Raw genomic sequence first — 18,845 nt, forward strand, 5'->3', positions numbered from 1 at the left:
AATATAAAACGATGCACCCAAGGAATCCAAACTTTACTCATGGAGAGGCAGAAAGGGGCCCTTTTCCCCCAAAGTGTCAAAGACCTTACTCAACCTCCCCTGCGACTTCTGAGATTTCAGAAAACAGCAATCAGACACTGTTCATATGGGCTAGAAACTTGACACCCCCCCCCCACAAAAAACGAAGTGGAAACCATCAGAAAACTGACAGAATCTGCATTCAGTACCATGCCCTGTCCTGCAAAACTGTGGCTTCCCCAATGCTTTTATCTAGCCCTGGAAAGTAGGAAAACATGTCTGAAGCTCACCTGTAGATCATGCCTGGGGAGCCCGTCTGCCTGTTCGAGAATCTAGCCGGAGAGTCCGTGGTGGATTCCGGATACATGGAGCCCAGCCTCCCGGTTCCAGTTCAAGTTTTTTCAACACCCACTAAAGGAAGCAGGGAAGAGAAAGAGAGAGGAAGAACAGAGTTAGGCAATGCGTATACCAGCCCATCAGCTTACACAACAGAGGCCAAGGATTGCCATTATCTTCCCCTTGCTTCCAGGCTGTTGTCCTCCTCATGAAGATGGATGCCACACACAAGACAGGTCTCACTTTCACCCTAAGATCCACTGCATAAAATTGTACTGAACAGGCAGGGAAGCGGGGAGGAGGAAGAGGATCCCAATGAGGAGTGTAACCGTGACTGGGACAAGCTGGGGATGAAGGAGAGGTTGGTGAAGGAAGTACTCATGGGGTGATGGAGGATGGAGAGGGGATGGGGGTCAGTACACAGGAACCAGAGCAGCAGAACCCATCATCTGAGCCAGAGGAGCTCCTTTCTCCCCAAACACGGCAGGCTGTGAGTCATAGGGAGCAGCAGGAGGGAAGCTCCAGGAGGCTGAGGCAAGGGCACCCAGCCCAGCTTCCTAGATGCTCAGGTGGGGCTTGCTAGCTCTGGGAGGAAGGGTGTGATTCCTCAGCTGCAGTAGGCTCAGGACAGGTGAGGGTCACCTGCCTCGTCAAGCCCAGATGCTGCCATCAGCAGGCAAAATATACAAGGGAAGCAGAGCTGAGCTGCTGTGTCTGTTCAACTTCCCATGTTGGTTGGACCATGGCTTGGATGGTCCAGGGAGCTCTTCAGGACTGTGCTTGTGTGGGACTAATCTCCATGCGCCCTGGCCCTTGGATCAGCTGCAGAGGCAGGAACCTGGTCTCACTGGACTTTCGACCTGTTAGCCTTCCAGACTACATGCTAGCATCTGTTGTGGAACTGTACACACCAGCAAGACCTGTCGTCAGGTAACCTGTGGTTCAGGAGAAAAACAAACAAATAAACTCCCTGCATATCTAAAGCCAGTGCCTCAAGGCAAGAGTAACACCACACCTTTCTCCCAGAAGTGCTAGGTTTCTACATGCAAGGTTTTTTTTTTTTGGTTTTTTTTTTTGTTTATATGGAAGAATGACACAAAAGCTATTGCTTGCATACACTCTTCTGGCAGCCGGAAGCAAGATTTTTTTCATAATTCTAATACCTCCATCTGCGTAACAGCCAGATTGATTTGCAGAAAAGTGCAAAGGGGTAGGCAGGTTCGTTCAGCAGGAGATTTCAGCTGCTAATTACTTAACTTTATGGTTAATTTAGCCCAGCGGACGAAGTGGGGAAGTTGTGCCAGAACCATCTGTGTAGATCATGAGGAGGACTAGCGACATTGAAAGGCTGTTTGTCACTTAAAATAATAATAATTCTCAGTTCAGGAAACAGATATTCTACAAGACCCAGCTTCACTTAAAAGAAGACCTTGCTTGTTTTTGTTTTATTTTATTTTTCATTCCTGGTTGCGCATACAGCAATGCTGATTTAGCAATCAGCGGTCGACGCATCTCTTTCTGTGTTTGTTCTCTTTTTCATTCAGATTTTGCAAGCCCTCATTCTGTACAAATGTTTCCATTTAAAAAGAACCTTCAAAAACCCACCACATAACTCAATTCCCCGTTATTGCTAAAAACAGCGCAGCAATTGAGAATAAATTAACCAGGCAAGCAGCAGTATGAAAAGCAAGAAAGAGGTGGGTGGTTGTGTGGAGGCATGACAGGGAAAAGGATTAAAGCAGAAAACCATTTAAGGATTGTAACAGATTTAAGGTGCCAGGAATATCAAACCAGGAAATCTGGTGGCTGGACTCGAGTGCTTCACCTGCCATATCACCACAGTAGATGGCCACAAGAGGGAGCTGCTGGTCCCTTAACTGCTCTTGAGCGCCATTGAGGTGGCTGGCTGAAGGAGGTATTGCACCCTGTCTAACTTAAGCGTGCTTTCTTTTCAGCTGACACAAAGGCCCAATAAGGATATTGTAGAGTTGGAAAAAGGTTCAGTAAAGGGCAACCAAAATGATGGAGGGGATGGATTGAGGCACCTATAAGGAAAGGTTACAGCATTTAGGGCAGGCATAGGCAAACTCGGCCCTCCAGCTTTGGGACTACAACTCCCATCATCCCTGTTAGCTAGGGGCGATGGGAGTTGTAGTCCCAAAACATCTGGAGGGCCGAGTTTGCCTATGCCTGATTTAGGGCTTTTTTGTTTGGGTCCCCAGATGTTGTTGGACTACAAGTCCCATCAGCCCTGAGCTCTGACCTTGCTAGCTAGGGGTGATGGGAGTTGTAGTTCAACAACATCTGGGGACCCACAGGTTGAGAAAGGCTGGTTTAGAGAAAAGAAGAGTAAGAGGCGACATAGAGCATAGAGTTCAGCTATGGAGCTCCCTCCTGCAGGAGGCAGTGATTGGCACCAACTTAGATGGTTTTAAAAGAGGATTGAGGAAATTTATGGAGGAGGATGGGGCTATCATTGGCTTCTGGGCTTGATGGCCATTGGATTCAACCAGGAATGTTTGGATGATGAGTGCCAATGTACCCTGGACCTTGCCACCCTTCAAAACTGGGCCTCCCTCCTGGCCTGTTGGAACTGTGTTCTCCGCTAAGGTTCCGCTCATCACGAATTCTCCCTGCTCTCTCCTCCCGAGACAGCCAGGAGCCTCTGCCTCTAAAATAAGACATTGCTGAAACGAGGACAGAAAGCAGAACCCTGAGCAAAGGGGTTGGGTGACAGGCAGAGAGAGACTCGTGCCTCCTGCTGCTTCAAGGATCCTGGGTTGCGCCAAGGTGAGATCACAGGGCAAAAGCAAAAACAAAGCAAAACAAAAAACCTCGCGTCTTCTTCACCGGCTCATGTAGCTCAGAGAAAACAAAAAACGGGTCTGCAAGCCAATCTTTAGCAGCAGCAATGCACAGCTTCGAATTTCTGCAAGCAAATTTATACACGGCATCTATGGCGACACACACCCTCTCCAATTATTTTGAATTACTTAATGTATATACTAATGAATGCCTTTTTTGTGTATTGTCAGGGACATCACCCCTTCTGCTGTTCCAACTCTGTTTTTATATTCTCCAGCCTCCTTGGGACTTTCTGGTAAACGGTAAATACATTATTATTTAAATACATAATAATGATGATTTTCGGTTACCTGCCCCTGAGAAACCACTTTTGCTGTTTTGTCTCCAGGGGAGATGATGGGTCACTAGAAGTAGTTTTTTTAATATAATAATAATAATACTCCCAAACACTTAACATACATTATCTCTGCAAGCTTCACAACGGCCTCAAAAGGTAGGCCAGCATGAATCAATTCTTGCGTGGAAATTGAATGGATAAGAGGATAGTGGCTTCTCTAAACCCACCCAGTGAGTCAGTGGTAGAGGTGAGATTCCTGTTAACATACATTATCTCTGCAAGCTTCACAACAGCCTCAAAAGGTAGGCCAGCATGAATCAATTCTTGCGTGGAAATTGAATGGATAAGAGAATAGTGGCTTCTCTAAACCCACCCAGTGAGTCAGTGGTAGAGGTGAGATTCCTGGCTCACATTCCGCTGTAAGACACCGGAAGGATTATTTATTTGGATCGGGTGAGATGTTTTATTGCATTACATTTTACTTTTCAAACTGTTAGGAGAAGAGGATGGGGGCAGAAATGGAAACGAAGGAGCTCCCCTACAAGCCCAATATTTAGCAGAGTCTTTGAAACGAAAGAAGAAATCGTGCAGCTAAGCTTGCAGCCGCCATAACACAGAGGCAGGAGAATTAGCTAACCACCCAATTTTTCTGCAGTTGTGAAAAGGAAGTGCTTTCTTCTGGGATTGAGACAGACATGAGAGGTTCCAGAAAGCAAAGCAGGAGAAAAGGATGTGGCAGCCCAGTGGCAGATAATGCTGTTCTGCAGATCTATGGTGTGACCGCACTCGGTTGAAATTGGAGGAAGGACAGTTTTTCACCCACTCTCATAACACTGAAACTCGTGGACATCCAATGAAGCTGAGTGTTGGAAGGTTCAGGACCATGGGTAGGCAAACTAAGGCCAGGGGGCCAGATCTGACCCAATCACCTTCTAAATCCGGCCCGCGGTGTGTTTTTACATGAGTAGAATGTGTGCGTCTCTGGGTTATTTGTGGGGCCTGCCTGGTGTTTTTACATGAGTAGAATGTGTGCATCTCTGGGTTATTTGTGGGGCCTGCCTGGTGTTTTTACATGGGTAGAATGTGTGCATCTCTGGGTTATTTGTGGGGCCTGCCTGGTGTTTTTACATGGGTAGAGTGTGTGCTTTTATTTCAAATGCATCTCTGGGTTATTTGTGCGGCATAGGAATTTGTTCATTTCTTTCCTTCAAAATATAGTCCAGCCCCCCACTAGGTCTGAGGGACAGTGGATCGGCCCCCTGCTGAAAACGTTTGCAGACTCCTGGTTTAGGACAGATAAAAGAAAGGACTTCATCACATTGCACAAACTGTGGAACTCACTGCCACAGGAGGCTGGGATGACCACCTACTTGGACTGCTGTAAAAGAGGGCTAGACATATTCATGGGGGAGAGGGCTATTATCCATGGCTGCTAACCACAATGGTTATGCTCTGCCTGCATGGTCAGAGGAAGCAATGCTTACAAATACCAGTTGCTAGAAACCTCAGGAGGAGAGTGTGCTCTTGCGCTCAAATCCCGCTTGCCATCTGGTTGGCCACTGTGAAAAGACGATACTGGACTAGATGGGCCCCCTTTGGCCTGATCCAGCAGGCTCGTCAGTCCTCTGCATCTCCAAGTATGGCTGACAAAGGCACTTCTCTGAAACCTTGCCCGTTAGTGTATACAGTACTGATTTAGAACCTGGGTGAACTTAAAAGGACCACAGATCAGTGGGAGAGCAGGTGCTTTGCATGCAGAAGGCCCCAGTCTCAAACCCTGGCATCTCCAGGAAGGGTTGGGATTTCCCTCTGCCAGAAATCCTGGAGAGCCATTGCCAGCTTTAAGAGGGCGGCCGTGCTCCTAGAGCTTCTGAAAGCATGGCCCCCCAAGGAGGCCACCACCCATGCCCCTAGCTACTAACATGCCCCTTTAAGATCAACTGGAGACACAAATGGTATCAGACCAACAGCACCTACGTATCGTGTTACGATATGGGTTAAAGCCACTCAGATTACGAAAATCAACCACCAAGCAGGAATTGAACTGACAGCAGATTGATCAGGGTATAATAATAACCCGCTGTCAATCAACAACATGGAAACAATACACACACACACATTATCATTAACCAGGCAGCAGGTGAAAAGGAAAGGAATGATGATGAGACTGACTTAATCGGAAACTGAATTGCAAGTAACTGGGATATTAGGACATTATAAACACACACATAGGTAAAGGTAAAGGGACCCCTGACCATTAGGTCCAGTCGTGGTCGACTCTGGGGTTGCGGCGCTCAATTTACTTTATTGGCCGAGGAAGCCGGCGTACAGCTTCCGGGTCATGTGGCCAGCATGACAAAGCTGCTTCTGGCAAACCAGAGCAGCACACGGAAACGCCGTTTACCTTCCCACCGGAGCGGTACCTACTTATCTACTTGCACTTTGACATGCTTTCGAACTGCTAGGTTGGCAGGAGCAAGGACCGAGCAACAGGAGCTCACACCGTTGCGGGGATTTGAACCCCCAACCTTCTGATCAGCAAGCCCTAGGCTCTGTGGTTTAACCCACAGCGCCACCCGCGTCCCTCTCCAAGCACACACATACACACACAAAATACCGGTAAGCACTTCGGTGTAGTATAACTGAACTGACTTGGGGATAACTTCATGGGTGCCTTTTTTATAAAGAATTTTTTGAATATAAGAGTAACCAGTCTAAGCGCAAGTCAACAGAGCATGAGGCTTGTGCATCGTGACCTAGTGCTTGATTTGACCCACCTGAGGGGTGCTGGGCAATTTAATGCTGCAACCCAGAGAGGGAATCTAAAGCAGCCTTGGCTCCACTTTTGAGCTGCAATATGAACAGCAGACTACATTGCAAGGCCATCGTAAGTGATTCTGTTGCAAACTGGAAGGTGTGCAGAGGAGGGTGACCAGAATGATCAAGGGTCTGGAAGCTAAGGCCTGTGAGGAATGGTTGAGGGAGCTGGGAATGTTCAGCCTAGAGAAGAGAAGACAGAGAGGTGATATGATGGCCACCTTCAAATATCGGAAAGACTGTCACAAGGAAGATTGCTTTCCACTGCTCTGGAGGGTACGTCCCGAACTGGCGGATTCAAATTACAAAAAAAGGAGATTACGGCTAAACATTAGGAGGCACTTTCTGATGGCAAGAGTTGTTTGACAGGGGAACTGACTCCCTCGGAAGGTGATGGACCCTCCTTCACTGGAGGCTGTTAAACAGAGGTTTGATGGACATCTGTCAGGGATTCTTTAGCTGTGATTCCTGCATTGCAGAGGGTGGGACTAGATGAACCTTGGAGGTTCCAGCCTATACTGCAAGTCTACGGTTCTATTATTCTACTCTATCTCAGAAGAATCCTCGAACCTGTAATATGGGCACTGGACGACAGTGTGGGATTATTATTATACTTTGCCTCAGGGGCCCAAATAACTTGTCTGGTCTTGGGTTTCATATACTTGGGGTGCAGCCCCCGGCAGCAAAACCGCCTGGCTCTGCTAGTGGCTTATAGGAGGCACATGAGTATGAAATAGATGACTGAGCAGCAACTTCCAAATTCTGCACTTTCAGAGGCTCCTTCACACATTGAAACTCCAACTCAGCAGGATGAGTCATTCTGGTTTCATTCTAAATACTGTTTTTATAACATTGTAAGATTTCTTTTTCTTTTACAGGCTTCCTTTTTTATTGGGCGTCCATGATGGTTTCCTGCTTTCGAAACCATTTGCACCCGTTAAAAGTTCCAGGGCAAAAATGCTGCTCCATTTCCAATCATTGCACGCCATATACCACCCTGCCAAAATCCTGTAACATTTTTTTTTTACAGCATGAATGCTCTGGTTCGTTTATTGCCCTGAATTTAGTTGTGTAGGATGAGAAAGATGGCACAATAATGCACTTACACTGGGGCAGCATCACAGAGCAACTATTAAAGAAGAATGACGTACCAAAGCCAACACCATTTTCTGTGCCAACACCATTTCTGTATTGTAATGCAATATGTGAAAACCAATAAAAAAGCAAAGAAGAAGAAGAATGACGTGTGGTTGGTCCAGTATAAACCTACTGCTAGTACTGCATTCATGAATGGTGGTAGAATATAGTAAAGGTAAAGGGACACCTGACCATTAGGTCCAGTCGTGACCGACTCTGGGGTTGCGGCGTTCATCTCGCTTTATTGGTTGAGGGAGCCAGCGTACAGCTTCCAGGTCATGTGGCCAGCATGACTAAACCGCTTCTGGCGAGCCAGAGCAGCGCACAGAAATGCCGTTTACCTTCCCGCCGGAAGGTACCTATTTATCTACTTGCACTTTGATGTGCTTTTGAACTGCTAGGTTGGCAGTAGCAGGGACCGAGCAACGGGAGCTCACCCCATTGCGGGGATTCAAACCGCCGACCTTCTGATCGGCAAGTCCTAGTCTCTGTGGTTTAACCCACAGCGCCACCCGCATCACTTGGTGGCAGAATATATCCCCCCCAAAAAAACCACATCTGGAGGGGCCACACTTCATAGTGTTAAGTTTTGTTTGTATCAATTTATTGGTAAACCGCACAGGGGACCCTTTCAGAATGCAAGGAGAGCTTGCTGGATCAGGCCAACGGCCCATCTAGTCCAGCCTCCTGTTCTCACAGTGGCTGACCAGATGCCTGGAGGAAGCCCACAAGCAGGATTCGAACACAAGACTCCTCTCTCTTCCTGTGGTTTCCAGCAGCTGGTATTTAGGAGCATTGCGGCCTCCGACTGTGGTGGCAGAGCAGAGCCTGTTGAAAGTTTCAAGACAGATAAAAGAAAGGACTTCTTCATGCAGGGCATATTAAAACTATGGCACAGAGATGGCTGCCAACGTGGATGGCTTGAAAAGATGACTGGATAAAGTCAATGACTAGTCTCTACAGTGGCTATGTTCTGCCTCTTTGGTTGCTTTGCCACCCGGAAAGTAAACCATTCTGTATCTACACAAAAAAACACACACTCTGTCCATGAGAATTTCACCCAAATTTTATCTGGCCCCTGCTCATTTTCGAACACTATTATACTAGTATTATTGCTATAATTCATATTTGTATACTGCCCTATCTCCACAGGTCTTGGGGCGGTTCACAACATAAAATCGCAACACAAAAACACAAAATATATAATAGAAATAAAAACAAGGACAAGCCAATAACCACCCCCCCAACACATTTATTTTCTCATTATTATTTATACCCTGCCCATCCGACATATATAAAAACATAATAAAACTACACAGGGCTGCCTTCAGGTGTCTTCTAAAGGTTGGATAGTTACTTATTGCCTTGGCTCAGGGGTCGCGTAACTCCATACCCTCCAAGCTTTCTCTGATGAAAATAGGGACGTCCTAAGGAAAAGCGGGACATTCCGGGATCAAAGCAGAAACCAGGACAGCTTCTGTAAATCCAGGACTGTCCCTGGAAAATAGGGGCACTTGGAGGGCCTGTGTTTATTATTTATTTATGAAAATAATTAGATACCACTGTTCTTAAAAGGGGGAGGGGGCGAGGAATCTAAGCAGTTTACAACCAGCCATTAGTTTCCTGCGCATTAAGTATGAATGGTGGGTAAAGTTTGCCCCTGCTGACCCGGGAGCTTCAAGTTTCTCAGCATCCTGATTTTAAGGCCATTACGACCAGCTTCAGTTTCATCAGGTTAAAAGCTTCTGCCAAAGAAATCCAGCACGGCTACAGCTCCCTCAGAGAGAGGGGTCTTTAGGCCAAGGAGAGGGAGCGGCGAAGACGCTCTGGGTTGAAAGGCGTCATGGAAAAAGAGGCTCACAGAGAGAGTGTTCTCCCTGAGTTCACTCCAGGATAGGGACATGTTGTTGCACAAACTGCAATCTCCAAGTGGCAAGTGTTTCTTGGAATGAAGGTTGGCGGAGACCGTGGTGTCTTTAGTATGAATGGTTTTATTTGCACATATACAGAAGCCGAACATTGGAGGGATGGGCTCACAGCTTTAATACCTCCAACCGACTTTGCTTTCTCATTCAGTTTCCAGAGAAGCACCAAGTCACAGTTCTTTGGGTCCAGTACAGAGCAAGGCCTGCCCTCCATCTTCCAACATCAACCAAAAATCACACACGGAACATCTGGCAATTGTTCTTCACCTTATGAGGAGATGTCACTTCCCATTATGTGGGGAGAATTACCCTCCCCCCGCCAATTATCTCCATGGCAACAGATCAACATCTTTCTAATGTAAATGGCGGTACTGAACTGGCCAGGGTCTGCCTGGTTTGCTCTTATAGATTCTACTGTCACCTACGCAGGGTCACAGGTTTGGAAGGGACCCACGGGCACCATCCAGACTGACCCTCCAAAACTTAAAACACTATGAATCTGTCTAATATCAGTCTATTTGATCTACTCTTGACTGCTAAAAGTTCTTTCCCAGCCCGAAACTTGGAGATGCCTTGCTCTGCTATGGAAAACAAGATCGTCTTGAGATGACCATACTGTAAGATCTGGACTCCCTCCATCTAAATTCAGGTGTAAATAGGTGACTAAATCGTATTTCCTTAAAGCTACGACAGCCTCCGCCGTGTCTTCAATTCTTCAAAGGAGCACAGATCCTGCTTGGCAGAGACTGGGATGTTGTTTGGGGTATTTTTCAAGAGAGAAAGCGGTACAGTGGCACCTCGGGTTACATACGCTTCAGGTTACAGACTCCGCTAACCCAAAAATAGTACCTCGGGTTAAAAACTTTGCTTCAGGATGAGAACAGAAATTGTGCTCCGGCGGTGTGGCAGCAGCGGGAGGCCCCATTAGCTAAAGTGGTGCTTCAGGTTAAGAACAGTTTCAGGTTAAGAACGGACATCCGGAACGAATTAAGTACTTAACCCGAAGTACCACTGTACTCACCCAAACCATCTCCTTTCCAAGGGAGAAGAGAGTGGTAGGAAGGGATGAGTTAGGGACTTTGGAGAAGACCCCTGCCCAGACCCATGCAGAGCTTGTATGAGGCTTGGGGCAGGAGTCCTTGTTCAGCTGGCACGGGGCGTTCTTGGCATGGCAGTGTAATTCTGGCAGGCCCCTGCTGGCTTAGCCCTCTGAGGTCATGGGTAAATGTACTCAGCTGCCCTCCTGCCTCTGCATGGGTCTTGCCCCTGTCCCAAACCTTAGCCGCCTCTAAGATTCAGCAGCTTGCATATAAATGAAGCCTGATTCCTTCTGCCAAGGGTCCTATCCCAGCAGAGTTTCCCAAGGCAACAAATATGGAGACAAAAGCATGCTCACTGCTAGCCATTTTTATATTCTGACCCTAGTGGGGGAGGAGGCTGGCATGGAGATAAGTCAGCATCCAATTCAACGCCATCCAGACTTTTTGGGGGTTTACCTCCTACACAGGATGTGAATACTTAATGCAATTCCTCGCTCACGGGAGGAAACTTAACAAAGGTATTAGAATCTTTTCTTTGCCAGCTGAACGGGAGCCAGCAGTGTGATGATGCTGCTAAACAAGCTAATGCAATCTTCGCTACATTAACAGAAGCAGAGTGTCCAGCTCACAAGGAGTAATAATTCCACTTTGTTCTGTCCTGGTCAGGCTGCATTCTGGAGGGCTGTGCCCAGCTCTGGGCAACGTATTTTAAGAAAGATATTGACAATATACAGTGGTACCTCGGGTTAGAGACGCTTCAGGTTACAGACACTTCAGGTTATAGACTCTGCCAGAAATAGTACCTCGTATTAAGAACAGAAATCGTGCAGCAGCGGCATGGTAGCAGTGGGAGGCCCCATTAGCAATATGGTAACTCAGGTTAAGAACAGTTTCAGGTTAAGAACGGACCTCCAGAACGAATTAAGTTCTTAACCCGAGGTACCACTGTACTGCATGTTCTTTGAGTGGGGATTGGGGGGCGGTTGGTCAGGCAGGACAGAGGGAAGAATAAGAAGATCAGAATGGATCAGGTCAATGGTCCAGCATCCTGTTCTCAAAGTGGCCAACCAGAAGCCCCAGGGGGAAACCTGCAAGCTGGACCCGAGCACAAGAGCCCTCTCCTCTCTTGCAGTTTTCAGCAACTGGTATTCAGAAGCATTGTTGCCTCTGACAGTGGGGGCAGAGCATAAACATCATGGCTAATAGCCGTTGATAGTCCTCTGCTCAAGGAGTTTGTCGATCCTCTTTTTAAAAGCCAACCAAGTTTTCTTTCTTTTGTGTACAACTACGAAGCTCTGTTTTCCTTGTATGGGCATGTTTCATTACTTGAATTTAAAAATCAATTTTTAGAAAAGCCATCCATTGCCTCCTGTGGAAGTAAGTTCCATAGATGAACTCTGCACTGTGCGAAAAAGGCCTTTCTTTTTATGTGCCCTGAATCTTCCATTTTATCCATGGCATGCAAAGTTCTGCAAACTTCCACTTTAGTTCAGATTCCTCAGTTACAGGGAGTTGGAATAAATGACCCCAAGGAGTCCCTGCCAACAATTCTACGATTATGCTCCCCACCGCTGCTCCCTAGATCATTTTGGTTGCCTTTTTCTGAACCTTTCCCAAATCTACAATACCCTTTTTGAGGTGACGTGAACAGAGCTGTGCGCAGTAGTCCAAATGCAGTGGCACTATAGATTTGTAAAACAGCTTTAATATATTGGCAGCTTTATTTTCCAATTTGTTCCCTGAAGATCCCTAGCAGGGGAGGTGCCTTTTTACACCACTGCTGCTCATTAGTCCTGTGAAAGAGCTGGGCATGTTCATCTTTCCTGAAGAAGAGAAGGAAGGGCATGATAGATCTCTAGGGTGCTGTCATGCCACAAATGACAGGGTAAAGATTTCAGCTCAGCGGTAGCATAAACTTTGGCCCCATTTGCCCTATACAGTGGTACCTTGGGTTAAGAACTTAATTCGTTCCGGAGGTCCGTTCTTAACCTGAAACTGTTTTTAACCTGAGGTATCACTTTAGCTCATGGGGCCTCCCGCTGCCGCCACGCCGTCACTGCACGATTTCTGTTCTCATCCTGAAGCAAAGTTCTTAACCCGAGGTACTATTTCTGGGTTAGCAGAGTATGTAACCTGAAGTGTCTGTAACCTGAAGCGTCTGTAACCCGAGGTACCACTGTATATTGAAAGCAATATCCCACCACTTGAAAAAGCTACGGCTTCCGCTGAAGAATCATGGGAAGTGTAGTTTCTTAACAGTGGTTAGAGTTGCTAGAAGACACTCACATCCATTAGTTTATAGAAAAGATAAGGCAGAGAGGACACATGCTGCAAGTTTATAGAATTACGCCTGGCATGGAGAAAGCAGACAGACAAAAGGTTTTCCTCCCTCACTCATAACACTAGAACTTGTGGACCTGAATGTTGGAAGATTCAGGACAGACAAAAGTAAGTCCTTCTCTGTGCAGCACCTAGTTTAAACTATGGAACTCGCTGCCACAGGAGGCAGTGATGGTCACCCACTTGGAGGGTGGACAGTAGTAGTCATGATGGCTATGCTCTGCCTACACAGCTGGAGGCAGCAATGCTTCTGAATACCAGTGCTGGAAACTACAGGAGGGGAGAGGGTTCTTCTGCTTGAATCCTGCTTATGGGGGCATCTGCTTGGCCAGTGTGAGAACAGGATGCTGGACTAGATGGGCCATTGGCCTGATCCAGTAAGCTCTTTTTATGTTATGTTCACTTTCTTCATGTCTCTAAAATGCCATTGAATAATTAGGATACTCTCTCCTCCCTACAGCACCTTATTTTATCCTCACGGTTGCTTTTGCTCTTGAATATTAGAGGGCTGGTGGGGAAATTGTTGTGTTTCTACTGGTACCCAACAGAATTATCCTATCCTCCCGGCTAAGAGGCTAACTGTGTAATTGAAATGTCACTAGGCAGAAATTTCTCTTGCATGCACCGATGTTCCATCGCAAACTCATTTTCTCTGAGCTGAGAAATGGTGGGACGTCAAGCCAAGCCAAAAATATCTAGCAGAAGCTGGGAATTACAGAAGCATGAATTTTAATAAGTGGGAAGAAAAGCTGCTGGGCACATCAGGAAGTCATCGCTCCTTGACTGTGGCCAGAGTGTTGGCAACAACTGCAGCTTACAGAAGGAAGTTCACACGGAGCTCAGAGCACTGCTCTATCTAGCAGCCTCCTCTAGCCCCTTTTTCAGAACCCCTCCAGTTAGCAAAAAGCAAACAAAGGGATACACACCACCCATCACACAGAATTTAGAAAGTCCCAGGTTGAGTTCCTGGCAGCTCTAGGTAGGGCCAGGAAAGCCCCATCCGAAAACCTGGAGAGCCACTGACTGCCAGTGCAGTCAGTACTAAGATATACAGACGGCTGCTTTTACACTGTAGAAAGGAGTTTCCTATCTTTCATATTGTGCTGTGATTAAAACAGCCAACAGCGCTCAAAACTAAAATTGGGTACTGAAACGAAACAGGCAGACCTTAGCAGATCTATGGCAACATGCGAATTCCACAGTCCCAAACTGGAAATTGCTCTTTTCCTGTTTTTGTTGGCGCAGTCACTCCCCGCAGCTCCCCACTGCCCTGCCTGCACCCTAAACTGGTCCCACCGAGCGCTCTGCCAGCAGCCTCTCTCAAAGTGGTGCACTGTGACGTCCGCTGCCCGCCCGCAATCAGGGCCACCAACCCTGCTCAGCAGTTCCTTTCGCCGCTGCCTTGCGTTACAGAATCCTAGCTGTTCCCCATCCTATCCTTTTCCTTTCAAAGTGCAATTAATTTCAGGGCAGAGACGAAACACTTGTGCCTGACAGATTACCCTCCTCCCAGATGCACTGCAGGTGATGTTCAGGCAGCTGCGTCTCCCCCCCACCGATTGATTTCAACCCAGTCCTTTCTTCACTTCCACCCTCAGCTTTTGGCAGCACCGGAGGAAAACCACAAGAGAGCAGAGAGAACAAAGGGCAGAGGAGAATCTGTGTGCTAAAATGTCCCCTTCCTTTAAAAAAAAACCCACAAAAAACAAAACAAAACAGAATCCACTTTGTTTTCCTTGCACCAGAAAAAGGGGCAGCCTAGTTTTTCTAGCTTGATGCCATGGAAACGGCTATGCCGATTAGCTGGTCAACCTAGAAACACACGGGGCCGGGAATTAACCGCAAACTATGAGCTGCAATGAAGGAGAGATTTCTTCTGCCAGTGGCAGCACATCGGTCCCGCATTCCACCTCTTCAATGGTCCTAAAAGAATGTGGGGTTTGATGCTGCAAGGAACATAGACTGCAGAAAATAGTGGAGGAAGGAGTTAATAACAGCTATTTGTAGTATCATGGGGGAAGGACTTTACCGGGGCACTCCAGGGAATGTTTGTGTGTCTGTCCACAAGTGCATGTTTTGGAGAAAGCAAAAGAAAACACGTTAAAGAGCAAAACCACTACACGTCCCCCTCCCCAAATCCATTAAGTCCCAGAGTCTAAAATAAGCCAAGACCACTATTTGGGTTCTGCCTTTTGTATTTCAAAGAGGCCAGCCTCCTCTGTCTATTTGGTTGCTTCCTAGAAGCCCCACAGAGGCTGCAGCCCTCTATACATGCTTCCAGGGGAGCAAGTTCCCTTGAACCCAACGGGACACGCTCTTTCTGATGAAACATGCATAGGATTTCCCAAGAGCCCAGCAAAAGCACCCGGGCACACACCGGCTTCCTGTCGCCCTGCATCTGCCGGAGAGAGGAGTGAGCTCAAGGAGAAATCGTCGCCTGAAGCAAAGAAAGGAAATTGGGGAGGCGGGCGGAGGAGAGAGCTTCCAAAACAGGGGAGGGAGAGAGGTCACCCCAGAAGTCAAAGGGAATAAGAGAGAGACAGAGGGGGGAAAAACCGCACCTACCTTAGATGTTGTCGCTTCTTTTCTAGACCGGCAGTCAAGAAAAAAAGCAAGCGGCAAAGTAAAGGAGACGCGGGCGATGGATCTAGCAAGCAGGCATGGTGGAAAAAATGAAATAAGCCAGACGGCTGGATGGACGAGCAATTGGGGAGGGGGGAGGGCAGGGCAAAAAAAAAGAACAGAGAAAGGTGTTCTCTTTCTACCCCATTCCTTTCCAGGTTCTAGACAGGCCACTTATTTATTTATTTAGTATGGGCAGAGAGAGAGAGAGAGAGAGAGACGAGCCGAAATCCATTTGGCAGTGCGTGGGCAAGAGAGATGCAGCCCCCTCCCTTCCCTCTCTCTCACTGCCGCAACAGCCTCGTTTGTACCTTCAAAGCCTGAGTCAGCAGGAATCTGCTCTGCCAGCCATCGCATTGGCAGCTGATGCTGTTTTTGTAAATTCTGCCTCCCCCCCCCCCCCACTCCTGACACACTACTCCTCCCGGATTGCGGCTAAATGTGGAGATGGTTTGCTCCGGAGGCGTCTGCTGATTAATTGTGTGGGCATCGGAACACGGCAAAAAGGAGAGCCCCCCCCCTAGCGGCTGCGAGACAGGTGTCGCAATGGTCAGGTGATGGGGAGTTGGGTGGGCAGGCGGGGGGGGGGGTGGCAGCAGTTAGCTGCTCCCAAAAGTTCAGATTTATCTCAGGGTGAAGATCCGGAGGATGTGGGAGCAGAGGGAGAGAGGACACTGTTGGCTCCATCCTCTGGAGACAGGCCAAGGGACAATGGGATTAAACCTACCGATGAGGCAGATTTAGGTAAAACTCCTGGCAAGAAAAATCTCCAGGCTAGCCACTGACTTTTGGCAAAGTCCAAGTCAGTCCAACTGGCCTAACTTGCCAGAACTGTCTGCTCTGCCTCAAAGGGCTTCTCCGGGGTCTTGGGCAGAGATTGTACTTGGAATCTCCTGCATGCAAGGTGGGGGTCAACCTACAAGGGGATGGAAAGAACACCAGGTTCAAGGTGCTTGTACAGTATTTATTTATTCAAACAACTTGGGTCCAGGATACCTCAAAGACTGCTTGATCCGTTATATCACTGCTTGATCAGTGAGGTCTTTGGGGAAGTCACAATTAGTGGTCCCCCATGGCTTGGATGCATGGTTCATAGCAACCAGGAGCTGTGCTGGGTCCAGTATTGTGGGTCCAGTTTTATGGCAACCCCTTCCAGCTGAGGCCAAACAGACCCTTGCCCTGTTAAACCTCTAGCACTTATGGAATACACACACACACACACACACACACACACACACCAGCAGGCATTTTAACTGAATTCTGGTTTTACAGTCTTAACTCCTGTTTAGTTTCATTTTGTTTACTTCTCCCATACTGTACTGCAATTAAGTGGCATATAAATGGTCGAATTAAATATAAACACTTGAAAACAAAGTGAGCAACTCGCACATTTCCTTCCCGTGAAAAACAACAGAAATCTCAAAATATGTATGCAAACGTGTAGTTTTTTAAAAAAAGCATTTAAACGCATGTTACCCTTTCAAAAGACACATGCAAAATCCATATTTTGCTAGATTTAAGCTACCAATGACAATTAACAGAAGCATGAAATCTGCTGGGTGCCTCAATTCTGGTCTGCACATTAGCCCAAGAGGTGCAGATCAGGATGTTTGTATCCACAAAGATAAAATTCCTTGGGGAAAAGTCACCCATGCAGCAAAATCCTTATACCTGTTTGCTCAGAGGTAAGTACCACCATGCTCCAAGAGATTTACTGCCATGTGTAGGCAAAAGATTGCAGACCAAATTAACCTCCCCTCCCAGGCTAGCAGGTCTTTTCCTGGTACTTTCAGTGCCACAGTAGTAGCAAAGCTTTTGGGTTGCTCTCCATTGCTCTTTAGCACCACCATTGTGGATGGTCAGTGGGGTGCGCTGCAGCTTAGCAGAGGTCAGGTGACTCCAGGGACCAATGGAGATCCACTTGGTCGTATAAAGCACCTGACTCTGGGCTAGGTCTTGCATGTAAGCGGACTCTCCATCCCTACAAACCTGAATGCTTGATTCCTGGTTTGGACTATACTACCACATCATCATCAATCATGATGATGATTATGGTGTTACCTGCTGCAGTGGTACTTGCTCGCCTCCAGACAACTGGCTTTTCAAGCACAATCCTCTTTAACAATCCCATTTTTGTATTGCTGGGCCCTAAGCGTGGTTGGCGCTGTGGTCTAAACCACAGAGCCTAGGGCTTTCCGATCAGAAGGGTGGCTGTTCGAATCCCAGCGACAGGGTGAGCTCCCATTGTTTGGTCCCAGCTCCTGCCAACCTAGCAGTTTGAAAGCATGTCAAAGTCCAAGTAGATAAATAGGTATCACTCCGTTGGGAAGGTAACCGGCATTTGTGTGTGCTGCTCTGGTTCGCCAGAAGCGGCTTAGTCATGCTGGCCACATGACCCGGAAGCTGGACGCCGGCTCCCTCGGCCAGTAAAGTGAGATGAGCGCTGCAACCCCAGAGTCATCCGCCACTGGACCTAACGGTCAGGGGTACCTTTACCTTTTAAGGCAAAGACAGGAGGCTGTGTTATACGGAGCCAGACAACTGGTCACCCAATTCAGTATTGCTCACACTGACTTGCAGAGGCTTTTCAGAGATTCTCCCCCAGCCCTAGCTGCATTTGAACCTGGGACTGTAGAGCTAAGTTCATTCCCTAAGGGGCTTACCAAAGGAGCTGGAATGCCCAACCCCTTCTGACCTTTTCACAATGTGGTGACTATCCTGTTTGGAGGAAAACATTGCTCAGCATGCATATAGGACTTTTTAGTTCAGAGAAAGGGTAAAAGGTGACATGACAGAAGTTCCTAAAATTATACGTGGCATGGAAGAAGTGGATAAAGAAAAGTTTTTCTCCCTCTCTCATAGCACTGGAACTTGGGGACATCCGATGAAGCTGAATGTCAGAAGGTTCAAGACAGATAAAAGAAAGGACTTCTTCACACAGCGCATAGTTAAACTGTGGAACTCCCTCCTACAGGAGGAAGTGATGGTTACCAACTTGGATGGCTTTAAAGGAGGACTGGACAAATTCATAGAGCATATCGGTGGCTACCAGCCATGATGGCTGTGCTCTGCCTCCATGACCGGAGGCAGCAACGCTTCTGAGTACTATTTGATGCAAACTGCAGGAGGGGAGAATCCTCTTGTGTCTGAATACTTGTTGCGGGCTTCCCATTGGGGCATCTGGTCAGCCACTGTGAGAACAGGATGCTGGACTCGATGGGCCATTGGCCTGATCCAGGAGGCTCTTCTTGTGTTCTGATCCGTTCTGAGGAGAACGATGCCCTTTCGGCTGCGTTCTCCACCAGGCTCACTCCTATTTTCTGGGGACATCTTGCCTCACCTCATGTGACCTTGCTGCTACAACCCCCTTTCACCAGCTCTGACACTACACCAGCCTTCAAGCAAAGAGGCAAAATGGCCTGGAGCCAACACTGCTCTCTACCTCAAGAGACCTTTCGACACGTGAGA

The 18,845-nt window shown here is 47.5% G+C and overlaps 1 protein-coding gene across 6 annotated transcripts in view; it reads right to left on the reverse strand.

Moving 5' to 3' along the window:
* The window catches only part of KCNAB2 (potassium voltage-gated channel subfamily A regulatory beta subunit 2), a 384,406-nt gene that overhangs the window by 349,869 nt on the left and 15,692 nt on the right, over positions 1–18,845 (reverse strand). For 4 of the 6 annotated variants that reach the window (XM_083752736.1, XM_083752734.1, XM_083752735.1 and 1 more), the window contains exon 2: positions 309–429. In XM_083752736.1, the coding sequence (XP_083608862.1) occupies positions 309–385 (77 nt within the window). In that variant the 5' untranslated portion in view covers positions 386–429. Of the gene's footprint in view, positions 1–308; positions 430–15,320; positions 15,663–15,688; positions 15,861–18,845 lie in introns of those variants that run through there. The other 2 variants (XM_083752733.1, XM_083752732.1) reach the window with 2 other exon arrangements.

This window comes from Podarcis gaigeae (assembly GCF_964106915.1).
Source record: "Podarcis gaigeae genome assembly, chromosome: 8".
Taxonomy (NCBI): Eukaryota; Metazoa; Chordata; class Lepidosauria; order Squamata; family Lacertidae; genus Podarcis; species Podarcis gaigeae.